The sequence below is a fragment of the Bos indicus genome, chromosome 2, assembly GCF_029378745.1.
Source record: "Bos indicus isolate NIAB-ARS_2022 breed Sahiwal x Tharparkar chromosome 2, NIAB-ARS_B.indTharparkar_mat_pri_1.0, whole genome shotgun sequence".
NCBI lineage: Eukaryota > Metazoa > Chordata > Mammalia > Artiodactyla > Bovidae > Bos > Bos indicus.
Genome location: NC_091761.1, coordinates 121,296,637 through 121,315,752, shown reverse-complemented (window position 1 = coordinate 121,315,752; position 19,116 = coordinate 121,296,637). Strand labels below are relative to the sequence as shown.

The 19,116-nt window shown below is 50.0% G+C and overlaps 1 protein-coding gene across 5 annotated transcripts; it reads left to right on the top strand.

The window, feature by feature from the left end:
* Window positions 1–2,811: 2,811 nt before the first annotated feature.
* TXLNA (taxilin alpha) lies at window positions 2,812–15,595 on the top strand. Of its 5 annotated transcripts, none has more exons than XM_070774466.1 (11): window positions 2,812–2,946; window positions 3,480–3,689; window positions 4,545–4,883; window positions 6,636–6,727; window positions 7,311–7,481; window positions 8,818–9,012; window positions 10,039–10,158; window positions 10,416–10,490; window positions 11,003–11,095; window positions 11,394–11,489; window positions 12,189–15,595. In XM_070774466.1, the coding sequence occupies exons 2-11, from the start codon at window positions 3,512–3,514 to the stop codon at window positions 12,513–12,515; spliced, it is 1,686 nt and encodes a 561-aa protein (XP_070630567.1). In that variant the 5' UTR covers window positions 2,812–2,946; window positions 3,480–3,511; the 3' UTR covers window positions 12,516–15,595. The 5 variants fall into 5 exon arrangements, with proteins under 5 accessions (XP_070630567.1, XP_070630570.1, XP_070630568.1 ...); XM_070774467.1 differs by lacking the exon at window positions 2,812–2,946 and adding an exon at window positions 2,966–2,987; XM_019979232.2 differs by lacking the exon at window positions 2,812–2,946 and adding an exon at window positions 3,171–3,376.
* Window positions 15,596–19,116: the final 3,521 nt, after the last annotated feature.

Sequence of the window (19,116 nt, the reverse complement as noted above, 5' to 3'; positions counted from 1 at the left end):
CAAGCCCAGTTTCAACAGTTCATGAACCAAGAACTTCCAGATATTCAAGCTGGTTTTAGAAAAGGCAGAGGAACCAGATATCAAATTGCCAACATCCACTGGAACATAGAAAAAGCAAGAGTTCCAGAAAAACTGCTATATTGACTACGCCAAAGCCTTGACTGTGTGGATCACAACAAACTGGAAAATTCTTAAAGAGATGGGAATACCAGACCACCTGACCTGCCTCCTGAGACATCAGTATGAAAGTCAAGAAGCAACAGTTAGAACTGGATATGGAACAACGGACTGGTTCCAAATTGGGAAAGGAGTACATCAAGGCTGTATATTGTCACCTTGCTTATTTAACTTATATCCAGAGTACATCATGCAAAATGCCAGGATGGATAAAGCACAAACTGGAATCAAGATTGCCAAAAGAAATATCAATAATCTCATATATGCAGATGACACCACCCTACGGCAGAAAGCAAAGAAGAACTAAAGAGGCTTTGATGAAAGTGAAAGAGGAGTGAAAAAGCTGACTTAAAACTCAACATCCAAAAAACGAAGATCATGGCATCTGGTCCCATCACTTCATGGCAAATAGATGGGGAACAATGGAAACAGTGACAGACTTTATTTTCCTGGGCTCCAAAATCACTGCAGATGGTGACTTCTAGTGAAATTAAAAGACACTTACTCCTTGGAAGAAAAGCTATGACCAACATAGACACCATATTAAAAAGCAAAGATAGTACTTTACTGACAAAGGTCCATCTAGTCAACGCTCTGTTTTTTCCAGTAGTCATGTATGGATGTGAGAGTTGGACCATAAAGAAAGCTGAGCGCCAAAGAATTGATGCTTTTCAACTATCGTGACAGTTCAAGACTCTTGAGTCATCTACAACTGCAAGGAGATCAAACCAGTCAATCCTGAAGGAAATCAGTCCTGAATATTCATTGGAAGGACTGATGCTGAAGCTGAAACTCCAATGCTTCGGCCACCTGATGCAAAGAAAGACCCTGATGCTGGGAAAGATTGAAGGCAGGAGGAGAAGGAGATGACAGAGGATGAGATGGTTGGATGGCATCACCGACTCAATGCACATGTGTTTGAGCAAGCTCCAGGAGTTGGTGATGGACAGGGAAGCCTGGTGTGCTACAGTCCATAGGGTCACAAAGAGTCTGACACAACTGAGCGACTGAACTGAAGAGCTCTAAAACAATGCCCAATTTGCAAAATAATTAAAAATATTCTCTGCCGTCTCAGCCCCCTGGGGACTGATGCTAGGCTTTAGGACTAGAGCTTTTAGCCAACAGTTCTTGCGATGTTCAGTGACTTGTAAGCAAATAAACTCAACACCTCCCCACTAATGCTGGAATAGAACTCTGTCCAGACCTAGAAAGCTAAAACAAACTGCAGAGAACTGAAAAGGCTCTGAAGTGGCCTTTGAGTTTAGTGGGCCTCAAAAGATTTTGTTTTGCCAAGAAGGGAATTTTGGAAGGTAGAACAGCACCTACAAACACCTGGGAAGTCCTGGAAATAGTAAAAGTATAGATGGAACAACAAAGGCTGAGGGCATGGATAGGACTGGCTGGAAACAGAAGCCATACCAGTTAGGCATTTAATCCAGCACACAGGTTGTTGCCTTTTGTTTCACTAATAGACAAATAGATCAAGTACTGCAGTCAGTCTCACATTTGTCTTGTGGTCTCATAAGGAAAAAAGCTTGCCTTTTTTTCCTGTTTAGCCCCAGTGCAACTGGAACTTTGTAGACGGTGCGCCAGGCAGAGAAAACACTCCGGAATCTGCTAAGGCCAAATTTCCCCTGGCAGGGCCCCCTCAGTACCTTCCAAAGAGCGACTCGAGCTGGTATTGAAGATGGAAAAATAAGTTACTTTCCAAGTTATCTTGATTCATCCTCAAGGAAAGCCTACCATGGGTGGTTATTCTGAGTAAGAGGCAGGTAGATGGACGTGAGTCTGAGTGAACTCCCGGAGTTGGTGATGGACAGGGAGGCCTGGCGTGCTGCGATTCATGGGGTCGCAAAGAGTCGGACACTACTGAGCGACTGAACTGAACTGACTGACTGAGTCAGATAGTTAGGATGGGTGCCAAACTTAACTGGCTTTGAATCTGCCTCATCAGTCACTAGCGATGTAACCTTGGACAAGATACCTAACCTGTGTCTTACAGTCCACAGCTGTAAATTGGGAATAACAAAGGTACAATATTTGAGATACTGGGTAAAGTAACGTTTAAAAAAAAAAAAAATAACTATTAAAAACTTCTATTTGAATACAGAAATTGAAACCCTGGGAGGGAAAAGAATGCCCAGTCATACAGCCAATTAGTGATGCAGCTGGGACGGGAATACAGGTCTGATGCCCAGACCAGTATTCTCCCCCTACTCCTCAGAGTTCCTAGACAGTCACAGATGTTCACATGGACAGAGGAGCCTGGCAGGTTGCAAACAGTCTGTGGGGTCGCAAGAGTCGGACACGACTGAGCAACTAAGCACAGACACACACACATAGATGTTCACAGCAGAAGGGAACGGGGTAGTGGAGGCGTGCAGAAAAAAGTAGCCAGGCGAAAGGCTCTAGGAGCTGAATCATAGCTTCTGCGTGATAGAAACGAGGTTGACGTGAGTACTTGTGTAGAATGACTGGCTTCTTTCGGACCTCCTAAGTCTGCGGCTCCGAGGACTGGAGCCCTATTGCATCTTGGGAGTCAGGGGTTAGCCCCGATGCACGGAGGGACGCGTAGTCCTTTCCCTCCCCCACCTTTCCAACTCACCCTCCTCGGAGGCCGCCTTCGCTTCATCTTTCCCAGCAAGCCCCGCGCTAGCGCCGGCTATTGATTGGCTGCGGCGCGAGCAGGAGGCTCTGCCGGCAGCAGTTATCCAGGGTTTCCGGTGCGAGGCCAGAGCGGGCGAAGCCGTCGGGGCGTCGGCGGTGGGGGTGCGTACGGCGGCGGCTAGGGGGAACAACGCGAGCAGAGGGTCTGTGGGCTCAGATGGTTTTGGCCGGTGCGGGGAATCGCGCGGGTTCAATGTGAGGGCTCGGGCCTGGTGGGGGGGGGGGGGGTGGTGCAGGGCTGTGGCCTGTGCGCATGCGCGGGCCGCGCGCGCGCGGCTCCTGGGCGCGCGGGGCGTGGGTGGCTGCGCGCGCGCGACAGGGTGCGCCCACATGGGGCCTGGGGGGCGGGGAGGAACCGGGAATCCAGCGTCCCGCCACGTCAGTCCCGGGCCTTGAGCCTGTTCCGCGTGCGGGCTGTGGTGGGCCATTGTTGTGCTGGGAAGTGACTTCTGGAAAAAGGAGGCCTGACTGGGCACACCGGACTGACCAGAGACTGGGAGAACCGCTGACTCCCTCCGGTGAAGACCTGCCGGTTTGTTTCAAGCTTTGCGCGCCCCCTGATACTGGGATTTCTGATCCAGGCTGAGGAGAACTTTTCAAGAGTCTGAAGAATAGCAATGTGTTTGTTTCTATAGGATCTGTTCCTAACCTGACATTGCAAACTACAATGAAGAACCAAGACAAAAAGAATGGGCCTTCCAAGCAATCAGGCAACACTTCCAACCCCAAAAACACTCCGGGGCAACCGGAAGCAGGACCTGAGGGAGCCCAGGGGCGGCCCAGCCAGTCGGCTCCTGCGACAGAAGCTGAAGGTTCCACCAGCCAGGCTGCAGGGAAGGCAGAGGGTGTGTGCCAGCGCTGCTTTTCCAATGCGCAGGGGGAGGAGTTTGTGGCGCGCCGGTCTAGCTTCTGGAATTAGAGGCCCAGGCCACTGTTTACCCAGCGGAGAGGAAATGTGGAGAGGAGGCCAGCGCTGAGTCTGCGCAGCACCCCCAGGCGCTGGGGAGTGGATACAGCCTCCCATTCAAAGCACAGGGGCAGACCTCCAGACAAGGCTCTGACAGGATTAAGTCAGGTTGAGGTTGGCAGTCAGATGAGACTCCCAACCAGCAAATCCAGGTTAGAAACACCTCGTTCACCAATGGGTAATTGATGTTTATACTTGAGGCATTTCTGGTGCTTTTTTTTTTTTCCCTCAACCAGTGAAGGAAGGATTTATTAGTTGAAGAAAGTAAAGAGAAATCTTGATTTCCCAAAGCACTGTCTCCTCCAGAACTGTTTTTTTTTAGGCAGCACCCAGTGGCTTGCAGGATCTTAGTTCCTACCAGGGATGGAACCTCCTCCTACCCCATGAAGCCCAGAGTCCTAACCACTGGACTGCCAGGGAATTCCCTGAAACTTTTTTAATATCAAGAGGCAACATGCAGGGTGGAGAAGGGAATGGACTAGAGTTTAGATGCAGAGTTCCTGCTACATGGTGCCACCCCTGTGTGTTGGATGGTCTGCTTACTTGATTTCTTTTATGCTCAAAACAAGCGTGGTTGGGCAGTAGTGAGAAATAATTGGCTTATAGGGAAGTAAACTGAGGCTTAGAGAATTTAGGCAACATTTAACCCAAACCAGTATGTTTGGACCTGAAAAACCCCAACCAGCAGCCTAATCATCTTATTTCCCTCTCTGCCCTTCATCCTCTCCTGTAGGAGCACAAGCCAAGAGTGCTCAGTCTGGAGCCCTCCGTGATGTCTCTGAGGAGTTGAGCCGCCAGCTGGAAGACATCCTCAGTACATACTGCGTGGACAACAGTCAAGGGGGCCCAGGTGAGGATGTGGCACAGGGTGAGCCTGCTGAACCCGAAGATGCAGAGAAGTCCCGGACCTATGCCTCAAGGAATGGGGAGCCTGAGCCAGAGACTCCAGTAGTCAATGGTGAGAAGGAAATCTCCAAGGGGGAGCCGGGCCCGGACGAGATCCGGACCAGTGATGAAGTCGTAGACCGAGACCACCGAAGGCCACAGGAGAAGAAGAAAGCCAAGGGTCTGGGTGAGCAGAGAACAGCTACTTGTGAGGGGAGGGAGTTTGGACCTGACATACCTGGGCTAGCCTGCTCTGCGAGGATTCAGAAGAAACCCGACTTCCAGAGCTGCCAAACGACATAGTCTAATCAAAGCCAGGACAGTGGGGCCATCACGTAGAGGTGTGCGGTTGTTCATTGCATTAGGGGAACAAGTGCAAACCAAAGTCCAATATACTGTTTGAGAAGATGGGAAGCAGGAGTCATCAGTAGGCATCTTGTGCTATCACCATTTCTAACTTGCTGTGTGACCTTAGGCAAGACGTTTCTCCTCTCTGTTCCTTAGTTTTCACTTCTCTACACAATAAGAGAATTGGACTAGACCAGAGTTGAAAACTCAAATAAGTTAAGCTTAGCCAGAGGGCCCCAGGAGACCAAGAGAATGCCTCCTTTATCCAAAGGCTTGACTGCCACGTGGTCCCAGTGAGTTGATAGTATGTTAGAACTGTAGCTGGCTGCTTTTTTTAGCCAAAAATATAGAGTTAGGTGAAATCTCTAGATTTGTAACAGTTGGCAACTAATAGGATAGGAGCCAAACAAAACCCATCTGTGGGTTGGATTTGGCCTGTGTGCCAACGATTTGCATTCTCTGCATTGGTCTCTCAGAGCCTCCAGGGGTTGACACATCAGGAACCTGGCACAGTGCTGTGCATGGTGGCCCCAGGCACAGGCAGTGGAGGAGTCACTTGGGTGGGGATGGAGAGTGAGTGGGTTAAAGAAGCAAAGGTGATATTATACCCACATCTTATGGGGTCACTACTCCCCCATCCCCTCCCTGTTATCCTAATTTAAAGAAGCGTTGGTTTTTTTTTTTTTTCATCTTATGATCAGATGTTGAAAGGTATGTTTATTTATTGGCAGGGGTATAGTCATTTTAAAGTACACTGTTGGCTGCCTGTGTTGACTGGAGTGCAGTGTTCTTGAGGAGACCTATTCCTTTTGTGTCCTTCCTTTTTCAGAAGGGCCTTCTTTGCATTGAAAGTGAAAGTCGCTCAGTCGTGTCTGACTCTTCACAACCCCATGGACTATACAGTCCATAGACTTCTCCATGCCAGAATACTGGAGTGGGTAGCCTTTTCCTTCTCGGGGGGATCTTCCCAACCCAGGGATCAAACCCAGGTCTCCTGCATTGCAGGCGGATTCTTTACCGCTGAACCACCAAGGAAGCCCTTCTTTGCATTGAAACAGCACTGAATTCACAGGTGGGATACCTTTTTTTCACCTGTAGGTAGAGCAGGCAGTTTTCTTTCTCCCACTCCTGGTGCTCATCTCTGAGATTTCATAGAGACTCATTCTTTTTTTTTTCTTTTTTTCTTTTTTTTAAAGATCTTTGTGTAATGGGTGGATTGATTCATTGATTGTGTTGGCTGCACTGCGTGGCTTGCAGGATCTTAGTTCCCTGACCAGGGATTGAATCTGCACCCTTGATAGTAAACATGTGGAGTCCTAACCACTGGACTGTCAGGGAACTCCCTCAGTCCTTTACTGAACAAGTATTTGTTGAGTGTGTCCTCTGTGGTGGGCACTCAGGATGGTACTGGGGCTGTACTGGTGGGCAGAACTGAGTGGGTCCCAGTGCTCCTGAAGCACACCAAAGAGCAGGGAAGGCAGCCAGGTCAGCAAACAGAAATGAAAAGTCTGATAGGCGAGAATAGTGGGCCCAGACCCAAAGGGGGCTTCCAGAAAAGGAGGTACATGCCTTTGCTCCCTGTGCTTTGCAGGAAAGGAGATCACATTACTAATGCAGACTCTGAACACGCTGAGTACCCCTGAGGAGAAGCTCGCAGCTCTGTGCAAGAAGTATGCTGAGCTGGTCAGTGCTCCCCCTTCACACACCCTCCCTGCCCTAGGAGCTTGGCACATTTTTAACTACCCCAAGTTGCATTATATTTCTTCCTATGGCCCTGAATAGGCTTATGGGAGGGGAGCTGAGCTGAGCTGGGAAAGGACCAGGTCTAAGAAGGAGGTGAAGGTCTGAGGCCAGGAAGCAGAAGGATTATCTGTCAATAACGAAAAGGCCAACATGATACTCAGAGTCATGTTGAGGAGAGAAATGGGGAATCAGGGTCTGTTGCTGTATATAAGGAAGAGGGTAGCAGGTGGGCTGGTCTGTGGACACAGGTGTCCTGAGAGTTGGGCAAATGTGGTTGGAGAGTCTTACAAGCTTTGAATCTGGAGGCACAGCTTGGAGAGAAACTGGCATCTGCTGGCTGTGAGCCTCTGCTGGTTGATCCTCAGCGTCCATTTCTGTATCCTTGATATGGGGCCCTTGGGGTTATTTGCGGCAATGTGTGAAGCACCATCGTAGTGTCTAGCCTGAGCTGCAATGGCTGGAGTTGGGTCAACTCTGGAGACCCTGAGTCCCCACGCAGCTCTTCCTCTGTCCCTGTCTCCAGCTGGAAGAGCACCGGAACTCCCAGAAGCAGATGAAGCTCTTGCAGAAGAAGCAGAGCCAGCTGGTGCAGGAGAAGGACCACCTGCGCGGCGAGCACAGCAAGGCTGTCCTGGCCCGCAGCAAGCTCGAGAGCCTCTGCCGTGAGCTGCAGCGCCATAACCGCTCCCTCAAGGTGGGCCATCCACTTTTCCTGACCTCACTCGTCTTCAGTAGCTTTCCCCCTAAAAGGAGCACGTGCTTTGGGATAGAAAGAGATTTCCTCAGTGACGCTGTGCTTTGAGCTGCTTTACCACTTGACGTGCACTTGTATTAGGTGAGGTAAAGGTTAAGGTGCTGAGGGAATCCGGACGAGGGGCTTCAGGTTTGTCCTTTCATAGAGTCCAGGGGAGCAGCTCTTCTCCCGGAGGGCTGTCAGTCAGGCCTTGGTCCTTGCTGCGCTTCACCTAGGGTGGGTCAGTCTGATTAAGGCTTGGTCAGTACTGTGACCTCCATATCGTTAAATGTACCCTTTGTGTTTCTTTAAACCTTTGCATCAGTATGCATGTTTTGCACCTTGTTTTGCTCAGTTTTACTGTATGTTTTAAAATGTTATAAATTTAATATAGATATGACAGAGTAAAAGGTGACAAAAGTCTAACAAATCAAAGGTAATTATTGCCCACCATCCTCAACCCCAGCCCCAATAGAAACTGATGGGAAACAAACCTACTTATATGTAAGTTTAAGCATAGCCGTCTAAGTTTCCTGAGTATAAAATGTAACATAGTTTTGTTTTTTAATGAAATTATTATACGTGTATTGTTTCATAGCCTGTTCCATTTTCTCAGTGCCTCATCTTTCCCTATCATTTATATAAGCCTGCCTCATTCTTTTTAACAGTGGCATTATATGGATATACTGCATTTAATCAGTACCCTAGTTAGTATGTTTTGTGTTGTTTCCAGTTTTTCACTGTTACAGAGCTACAGTGAAAGTTCTTTTTATGTATATCCCTGGCTAATTATATAGGATTTATCCATAGGCTGAATCTCAGAAGTGAAATGTCTAGGTCAAAAAGTATCAGATTTTAATTTTAGTAGATCTTGCCTTCCCACCAACAGTGTCCAAGTGCCTAATTCTGCACAACCCTACCAACCCTGGGTATAACTGAATTTTAACTACTTGGTCAGGGTGAGGGGGTCACAGATAAAAGCACATTTAACTGAGACTAATAGACCTTCCAAACTTATTCTGAGACCAGGATGAGTAGGCTTCAGGAGATCTAGATTTCTTTAGAAAGGCACTTACCTGTATACCTACATTTTTCTAGGGAGTCTCTGGCTTGATGTCACCTGTTTACAGAGGGGTCCATTAGAAGCCCCCATTGCTTGACATCTCTTTAGAGCCTGGCTACTCCTCACTGGGAGAGCAGGGAGGGCTACTGGGAAAAAGCATCCATGGACTGGTGGGAGAGCCCTGTGAGGCTGGAAGCGGTGGATGATGGAGCTGGGGGTGACTTCTCTGCCCAGGAAGAAGGTGTGCAGCGGGCCCGGGAGGAGGAGGAGAAACGCAAGGAAGTGACCTCGCACTTCCAGGTGACGCTGAATGACATCCAGCTGCAGATGGAACAGCACAATGAGCGCAATTCCAAGCTACGCCAGGAGAACGTGGAGCTGGCTGAAAGGCTCAAGAAGCTGATTGAGCAGTATGAGCTGCGGGAGGAGGTGAGGGGTCGCCAGGGGACTGAGGAGTCTGGGTGGGTGCCAGCACCAGGCATCACTTTCCGGGCTTCATCCCTTCACCCATTCCCCCTTCTTACCTTGGGAGGGATCTAGATGAGGAACTGAGGTGATGAGAGGAATCTTGCTTGTGACCACACAGCTGGATCCGTAGTGCCCTGTCCTAAACTGTAGGGCCAGATGTCCTTTGGAATAAAACTGTCCACGTTCTAGACTGGAGTTATATTCATGGATCATGTATTTTGTTGCACCCCAGCAGGGATTTGTGGCAGCACCCCAAATCGGACACGTTAATGCTTATGTAGTTAAACTTCTGAGTATTCTCACCTAGGTGTATAATTAGCCCTACCGTGATATGGGTCAATTTTCTCTGCCTACTTAAGACAATTTCAGTTTTCAGAGTATTTTAGAATTTGGAATCACAGGGTAGGAGCTGGAACTGTGTTCGGTGATCGACTCTAGGGGCTGTGCCCTCCAGTTACTTGTTGCTTTGCTGCCCCCACCACCTGAAAGGGCAGGATGTCACTCCCTTGACTGGTGTTGACTGCTGTCCCAGGCACTCGAATCCCTCTCTTTGGGTCCCTGCATACTGTCTTTTGGCCCTTGTGGGCCAAGTGAAGGGCCCTCTTCCTCTTCCCTCTCCTTTCCCCCTGGTACTCCCATTTACTAGGGAGTTGGGCTACAAAAGTGCGGGTTCTCAGTCCAGTGGAGTAATGAGGCTAAAGGTTTGAGTGTATCTGTTACTTGGCTTCCTGGGAGGTGATCTCATCCCGTTCATGCCAGACTAACTCAGTGGGAAAGAAACAAGGTGAGGTTGGGAAGTAGACCTTCCAGGGACTTGGGGCCCACAACCTATGGGACACATGGGAGTCCAGCATGTCATACTGAAGTGGGAGACTGGGTAGTCCCCTGGTCTCTGCATGTGGAGCTTCCTATAGCTATTGGGCCTCCCTAAGAAAAGCTCCTAACAGATGGAAACCACACACCCACCCCGACAATGCTTTCCTGCAGCACATTGACAAAGTCTTCAAACACAAGGACCTGCAGCAGCAGCTGGTGGACGCCAAGCTCCAGCAGGCCCAGGAGATGCTGAAGGAGGCAGAGGAGAGGCACCAGCGGGAGAAGGATTTTGTGAGGCTCAGGCCCCAGGGGTGGGGGTTCTGGAAGGAGGTGGGTCGGGTTCTGGCTCAGCTCACAGTTAGGTGTGCCCGGGAGAGGTTGTTGTCTGGTTAGGCCAGGGCACTGCTAGCTCAGAAACCATCTGAGAGCAGGAAGCCTCGGGGGGTCATGGTGCATATGGCTAAAACAGTCCAGATGCAGCCTCTCGGGGCTTCTGATGGAATCTGGGGTCCTGTCTAATCAGACCCCTGTCTGGGGTCCTGAAATAGCTCCTCAAAGAGGCTGTGGAGTCCCAGAGGATGTGCGAGCTGATGAAGCAGCAGGAGACCCACCTGAAACAGCAGGTAAGACTATGTAGCCTCCCACGTGCCTCCATGGTCCCCAAGCCGAGCCCCATCTTGGGGGAGGGAAGTGGAACCCTCATTCTAGGCCCACCTTGACTCCTGTGTGACCTTGCCAAGCCTTTGTTCTCTCTGGACCTGGCTGGCACCTATGTGGTGGTGACCAGGTGGGAAGGCAAGCTAGAAGGACTTGTTCCTGGTCCAAAGTGTTGTATTCCTTTTGAGGAGGCGGAGACAGGACAGGTGATTTTAATTATGTAAATTAGACTTCATTCTGGAAGAAGAGTTTGAAAAGGAAGATTACAGGAAATACATAAATCACCCCCAGTCCTACTTTTTAGGCTTAACATTTTAGATTATATCCTTCCAAATAGATGGGTTTTGTTTTGTTTTAAGGAAAACTGGTATCTCAACAGAACTGTTGGGTCAGAGGGCTAAGGGTGGGTCTGAGTGTGTTGACCAGAAGTGCCCTCCAGAAAAGCCCAGTCTTACCTGTGGGCTTCCCTCTCACCCAGCTTGCCCTGTACACTGAGAAGTTTGAGGAGTTCCAGAACACTCTTTCCAAAAGTAGTGAGGTGTTCACCACATTCAAACAGGAGATGGAAAAGGTAACTGTGGTCCAGGTTGGGGGTGGCTCTGGGGGTGCAAGCAGCTTCATTCTGAATTGAACACGAGGCCTGCCTTCAGGAAGCCCCCATCCGTGGAGTGCTTCATGTGGCACCGTTTACAGTAACATGTGATTGATACCATAGAGGGGTAAGAGTGGGCGTATTTACCTGGATACACCCTGAGGTGGCTCAGAAAGCACTGATCTCGCCCCCTTGGGACGGTTTCCCACCTTGGAGACACAGATGCACAAATCACCTGACCCCCTGACCATTTCCTTCTATGTGTCATATAACCCAGATGACTAAGAAGATCAAGAAGCTGGAAAAGGAAACCACCATGTACCGGTCCCGGTGGGAGAGCAGCAACAAGGCCCTGCTTGAGATGGCCGAGGAGGTGGGCTGAGTACGGTGTGCAGTGGGCTGGGGGTCTGTGAAATTCTTGGCCCTTTCCTGTACTTTCTACCAAGAAGGATGCAGTGAGCCCCAAGTGAAGCTGGGATTCATGCGCATGTCTGTCCAAGTCCAGAGGCACCAGCTGTCTCCTCAAGGGAGGTAGTGAGCTTAGTGATAGGTCTGTAGTGGAAGCAGAGGGAGCAAATGGAAGAAAGGAGGGAAAAGCAAGGGGCGCCGATGTGTGTGCAGCTGGCGTGCAGAGCCGTGCAGATAATTTGATTTTGTGGCTTGAGGTGAAGGAGGAGAAAGGAATTGATGGAGAGGCTGCTGTGTGCCAGACCCTGCTACGTGTGTGGATGCACCAGCTCACTGAGCTCTCTCAAGATCTGTGAGGTGATGTTAGTAGTCCAGGCTAACTGATAAGGCAACAGACTCAAAAGCCAAGCACTTGCTAAGGCCATCTGGTGAATAAACAGAGGAATCCATCACCTCCAAGCCATGCCCCTTCTCTATACCACACCTGTCTCCAGCTGGCAGTCATGTCTCAGCATAAACCAGGACTGTTTACTCGAAAGGGGCCAGCTTTTGACTCTGGCCAGTGCCCAGCGTTGTTAAAATGTGAATGGTGAACGTTTTCTACCAAGTGGCAGTATGTGGGCGGTTGATTATATGGAACTGAAGGCCCCATTTCTCTCCCTAGAAAACACTCCGGGACAAAGAGCTGGAGGGCCTGCAGGTGAAAATCCAGCGGCTGGAGAAGCTGTGCCGAGCACTGCAGTCAGAGCGCAATGACCTGAACAAGAGGGTGCAGGACCTGAGTGCTGGCAGCCAGGCTCCCCTCACTGACAGTGGCCCTGAGCGAAGGGCAGAGGCTGCCAACGCCTCTAAGGAGCAGGGCAGCGAGGGGCCTAGGGTTCAAACACCGAGCTCCCCAAGAGCCACAGAAGCTCCTTGCTGCCCCGGAGCACTGAGCACAGACCCTTCAGGCCAAACGGGGCCCCAGGAACCCACCTCCATCACCGCCTAGGGTGCCCATGCCAGGGGGCGCTCTGGGAAGGGAGCGAGCCGCTCAGCCAGGCCCGGCCTGTGGGAGGCTCCCACCGCTGAGGCCCAGGGTGCTCTGACCTGGCTGACATCTGACTGCAGTTTTGGATTTTATGGGTCAGTTCTGCATACATACGGCATATGTGCAAGGCCTCATACATTTATATCTGTAAGTGTACAACGGGCTTGCATCACAGGTGAGGGTGTGTACACATCAAGTCAGTGGCTCTTCTGTGAGCTGAAGCGTCTTAAAGGGGAGCTGCCGTCACAGTAAGCTGGCAGGACAAGTGTCTTGAGCTTTTCCCTGCCCGATGTGAGGCTCACCCCTCCCTCCCTGCCCTTCAGAGCTCATGACAGGTGACACACCCAGGCCATGACTGTGTTTCTCTTAGCGGGACTTGGGCAGCTCCAGCTCTCCTAGCTCCCCTGGAAGCTCCTTTGCTTCCCTTGACCTGGAAAAGGGGTCTCCAGGCAGAGTGTTGACAGAGCACTCGGAGCTGGTGATCAGACTGCTTCCCTGCCTAGGACGAGGGACCTGGAGCGTGTTCTGTGCAGGGTGATGTGCTGGTAGGGAGCCCCTCAGGTGCCGCTTCCCCTGCGTGCTGGTGGTGCCAGGACCAGGCCAATGATGCTTCGCAGTAGCCTTATCATTCACAGGTGCCTCTCTAGCCTGCACAAATGACGGACAAGAGATCACCCAAAGGATTCTTTCTGAAGGTCTGGGGTTTGGTTTCCTTGGTGTTTGTTTTGCACATGACAGTGTTTGTATTGAGGCTCTTCTGAGGAGGAGGGGGTGCTCTACCAGTGGTGCCTGGGTTCCTGGCCTCTAGCGCCCCACCCGCCTCAGCACCCTGCCTGGCACCTTTGCCGCATTGGTGCTTAGGTTTCCTGCTTGATGAAGTCAGATTATTTATAGTAAGAGAAAGGAAAGGGTCCCCATGGCTTTGCCACAAGCTTACCAGTGGCTTCAGTCCTGGGTGGCCACTGCTGATGCCATCACTGTCTCCCCGCGGCAGATGCTGGGCCCTGGGTCCAACCGTCCCCTTGGCTTGATGAGTCTGCTTCATATATCCATGCCCACAATGTGCATTCTTTTTTGAGATTTGCCCTGATTTTGTTACCCACGTAATACGAGCTGAGATACGCCCTCCTTGACATCCTACTTGTTCTGTGTGAGACCCGCCAGGTCTTGTCCAACAGCTAACGGATAAGAATGAGGCTCAGCCATTGACTGAGCCCCGGAAGTCCAACAGGTCTTGTCCAACAGCTAACGGATAAGAATGAGGCTCAGCCGTTGACTGAGCCCCGGAAGTCCAACAGGTCTTGTCCAACAGCTAACGGATAAGAATGAGGCTCAGCCATTGACTGGGCCCCGGAAGTCCGCAGAAGGGCTACAGATAGTTGTGTCTGTTTCTATTCCGACTCCCACCCCTCACACATGCTGCTCTGTACTCTGAAACACCTACAGTTTGCAAACTTGCCAGAGCATTAGCCAGTCTTTATACAAAACACTTCTGGGACAGCAGAATGTATGAGTCTTGCATCAGGAAGCAGGGGTACGCTGGGTTTGGGGGTACCATAATCCCATCTCCAGTTGGGCCTCAGCTTCATTGTAGCTGTGGAAGCCATAGACCAAGATGGATTGAGTGGATGAGTTTTTGCTTCTTGCTGTATTTCCTTGAAGTTAGTTCATTGTCTTATAGCTCCTTTCATCTTCCACAAATAGCCCGCTCTTAACAGCTCTTAAATCCCTCAGGTGATAAGGTTCATAAAGAGTGTGAAGTACTCCTGAATTACGTTAGGACTTAAACCAGAGATGGCAAATGAATGACACGCCATTTCCCCTCTTCATCCATGGGTGGTACCACTAATCTGCTTCTGAGTATTTCCTGCTAGATTCCTGGTATACCCTCATTTCTCAAGATTCCCCCAGCAGCCAGTGTGAGTATTGAGACCTATTTGCCATCTCTGGCTGAGATCCTGCTCTGCTGAGGAACAGAAGAGCTGCCAACAGGGTTTGCTGGGCTAAGGAAGCACGGGAAGAGGCAGAAGTTTCTGCCTGCCCCCTTCAAAGAGCAGGGAGGCCTGCAGTGGCCCACAGGATCACCTGCCCCACTTCAGCTACCTCTTAAAGCCTATAGTGTTGGCAGGGAGGGGACTGCCAGAGCCCAGTATGGTGTGGCAAGTTACAGTCTTCAGAAGCCAAGTCTAGCTGCTTGGTGAGCAAGGTGGCCCCAGCTGTGCAGGGTAGGAGCTCTGCTCTCAGCTCAGCCGTCCGTCTGTAGCCATCCAGGCCAGGCTGTAGGTGGGGTCCCATTGTCTCCGTTGACCAAATCTTTTCAATCACTACAGCTGCTCTGCTTGCTCTGCTTTCCAAAGTCAGCCCAGGTTCCTGGGTGCTGCCCACACCAGCCAGGGTCCTGGGCCAGATGAAGAGGTGGCCTATCCATGAATGAAGGCCAGTTCCTTCCTCACTGGGGCAGGTCTCATGCCCATGACCTCAGTTTTTGGACCAAGAGCTGTGCTGGTTTCTTAGATTGCTAGCTTTTCCTCTAGGGGACCACCGTGGGTGAGGCTCTGCTGACAGTAACTTGTGTTCAGGGTCTTGGCCAGCTGAGAGCTTCGTGTACACCAGATTCTGAGAGGTGGCAGCAGCACTTTTTAAAAAGTTTGTTTTCTGTGCGGTTTTTGGACCATGGGCTGCGCTCAGGCACTTTCTATGAGAGAATGTTATGTCTGTAAAGGATGGTTATTTCCCCGCCCCCACCCCCACCCTGGTGTCGGTCGGGGAGGGCCCAGGCCTGCTGAGGTGGTTCTCCTGCTGCTGCTCCAGCCCTCCCACCTTGCACAGCACAGAGGAGGTCACCCTAGGGACAGCCAGGCACCTGCCTGGGGGAGGGGTGCTGCCTTCTGTCCCTGTAACTGCTTCCCTTATGGCCCAGCCTGGCCGTCCAGATTTGTTTGAAGCTGTGCAGACAGCTTTTTTGTCTCCTTTTGGTATTCACAACAGCCAGGGACTTGATGTATTTTAAAACCACATTAAATAAAGAGTCTGTTGCCTTACTTTTTCTCCCAACCTTCGTGGTCCTTTGCTACTTTTGGATCCATCCGGCCATCACTGCTGTGTCCAGATCTGTGACATTTCTGGTTCTGCCCTGGTATGGTGCACCTTCCAGAGTGCCCTCCTGCCTTCCAGCAGTCACCGCAGGCTTAGGACACTAGCAGGTTCACTTCAGCTGCCTGAGCAGAGCCCTTGGCAAAGTTGGCATGATGCTCATCAGATATATATATGATTTTTTCCCATCAAAACTTGGCCTCTGAGAGCTCATGGGCTAGTGAGGGGGAAAGGTGCTTTTGGATACAGAAAAGTTGGTTGTGCTGTGGGAGCAGAGAAGAGGTCCTGTTCCCTTCACCAAGGGGATAGAGTTAGATCCCAGAAGAGTCTTAGGACCCAAAAGGCAAGTGGAAGCTCGACATTCAGTGAGGAAGTGGTTGATTTGGCAAAGCGGGTGCTCTGGAGGGTAGTGGGAGGAAATGAGCCCAGCCAAACCACCATGAGCCACTGTGCCAGGCTAAGGAATCTGGGCTAGATCGAGAGAGAAGGAACCACTGATGTTTACGAATCAGTCAAGTCTGTGAGAAAGGCACAAAGAGTGGAGACTAGAGTGGCATAGGCCAACTAGTGGGGCCCAAATTAAGGTGAGTGGATGCTGTCGCCATTGCCACTGGGCCTGTCCACCGTGGGTTGTATCTCTGGCACTGGCCCACCCAAGAGAATACACAGGAACCTCCAGGTCCCTTTGATTTCATGCATTCCATCCCAAGATCAGAAGCTGCACTTCATGCTTATGAATGCGTGTGTTTCTTACTCCTGTTCTCCCACCCGAGGCGAGGTGTAAAAGTTGAGACTCCTATAAGGGAGACATCCTACTGGTGCCTCACCCAGCATCCTGGTCTCTCCACCTGGGCTGGTCTGGCCCAAAGGATTACATATGAATACCCGCCACATGGCAGAGACAAGTGTCCTTCCCTCCAGGCTTCCACAGGCTTATGTGTCCACACTGATTGTTGAAGAAGTCTTAATGTCTTCCCTTCTGGAGCAGTCTAGATGTTAGAAGCACCTGGGAAAGAGCCCCAGTGAGGTGCCTTTGGAAAGGGTGCCCACCCCTCTGGAACTCAGTGAGGCCCAGGCCCAAGAAATATGCTCCTGCTCAGTGGGGGTGGGGTGAGGGGAGGGGTAGGTAAGTGCGGTGGTGGTGTGCTGTCCTGGGGCAGTTATCTGAGACTGCAGGGCAGCCTCCTGTTGCATCAGATGCTTCTCAGGAGACCTGAGCTAGGAGCCTCTGACTGGTCTTTTAATAGCTGCCCCATTGATCTGGCCTCCTGGGGCAGCACCAGCAGCGCTGGCTGAGCCTTCATCAGATACTCAGGTTTCCCTCCTGGGGACTGGTGTTAAATGCTGGGTAATCGCACTGGTTTTGCTCTGACCTGATGCTCCCCACACGTGTCCCCTAGGCCTGGGGGTGGGGAGAGGGTAGGCTTGGTCTTGTCATTTCATGAATGGCTGAATATACCCCCATCGCCTACCAGAATGGGTGCTCTGGAGGGAGTGGTATTACCCTCAAAAGAATATTGTCGACTTTTAGTAAAACGGGACAATGACTACCTTCCTTCAGGATTGTTAAAAGGATACAACCCTCTTACACTGTTGGTGGGAATGCAAACTAGTACAGCCACTATGGAGAACAGTGTGGAGATTCCTTAAAAAACTGGAAATAGAACTGCCTTATGATCCAGCAATCCCACTGCTGGGCATACACACTGAGGAAACCAGAAGGGAAAGAGACACATGTACCCCAATGTTCATCGAAGCACTGTTTATAATAGCCAGGACATGGAAGCAACCTAGATGTCCATCAGCAGATGAATGGATAAGAAAGCTGTGGTACATATACACAATGGAGTATTACTCAGCCATTAAAAAGAATACATTTGAATCAGTTCTAATGAGGTGGATGAAACTGGAGCCTATTATACAGAGTGAAGTAAGCCAGAAGGAAAAACATCAATACAGTATACTAACACATATATATGGAATTTAGAAAGATGGTAACAATAACCCAGTGTACGAGACAGCAAAAGAGACACTGATGTATAGAACAGTCTTATGGACTCTGTGGGAGAGGGAGAGGGTGGGAAGATTTGGGAGAATGACATTGAAACATGTAAAATATCATGTATGAAACGAGTTGCCAGTCCAGGTTCGATGCACGATACTGGATGCTTGGGGCTAGTGCACTGGGACGACCCAGAGGGATGGTATGGGGAGGGAGGAGGGAGGAGGGTTCAGGATGGGGAACACATGTATACCTGTGGCGGATTCATTTTGATATTTGGCAAAACTAATACAATTATATAAAGTTTAAAAAAAAAATAAAATGCGATATGAAAAAAAAAAAAAAGGATACATAAAATGCATAATAGGGGACCTGGACTCACTTGAAAGATGGTTGTCTTCTCTTGCAGTTTCTTTCTGCTGCTGCTTTTTGTGTTTCATATTTGTTGTTGTTCAGTTATTCAGTTGTGTCCAGCTCTTTTTGACCCATGGACTGCAGCATGCCAGGCAACCCTGTCCTTCACCAGCTCCCAGAGCTTGCTCAAACTCCTGTCCATTGAGTTGGTGATGCCATCCAACCATCTCATCCTCTGTCGTCCCCTTCTTCTCCTACTTTCAATCTTTCCTAACATCAGGATCTTTTCCAATGAGTCAGTTCTTCCCATCAGGTGGCCAAAGTATTGGAGCTTCAGCTTCAGTACTTCCCATGAATGCTCAGGATTGATTTCCTTTAGGATTGACAGGTTTCTCCTTGCAGTCCAGTTCAGTTCAGTCGCTCAGTCGTGTCTGACTCTTTGCGACCCCATGAATCGCAGCACGCCAGGCCTCTCTGTCCATCACCAACTCCCGGAGTTCACCCAAACTCATGTTTTTCGAGTCAGTGATGCCATCCAGCCATCTCATCCTCTGTTGTCCCCTTCTTCTCCTGCCCCCAATCCCTCCCAGCATCAGGGTCTTTTCCAATGAGTCAACTCTTCGCATGAGATGGCCAAAGTATTGGAGTTTCAGCTTCAGCATCAGTCCTTCCAATGAACACCCAGGACTGATCTCCTTTAGGATGGACTGGTTGGATCTCCTTGCAGTCCAAGGGACTCTCAAAAGTCTTCTGTAACACATTCAAAAGCATCAGTTCTTCAACGCTCAGGCTTCTTTATAGTTTAACTCTCACATCCCTACATGACTATTGGAAAAACCATAGCTTTGATTAGACAGACTTTTGTCAGCAAAGTACTATCTCTGCTTTTTAATATGCCTTCTAGATTTGTCATAGCTTTTCTTCCAAGGAGCAAGTGTCTTTAATTTCATGGCTGAAGTCACCATCTGCAGTGATTTTGGAGCCCAAGAAAATAAAGTCTGTCACTGTTTCCATTTCCATTGTTTCCCCATCTATTTGCCATGAAGTGATGGGACTGGATGCCATGATCGTTTTTTGGATGTTGAATCTTAAACCAGCTTTTTCACTCTCACT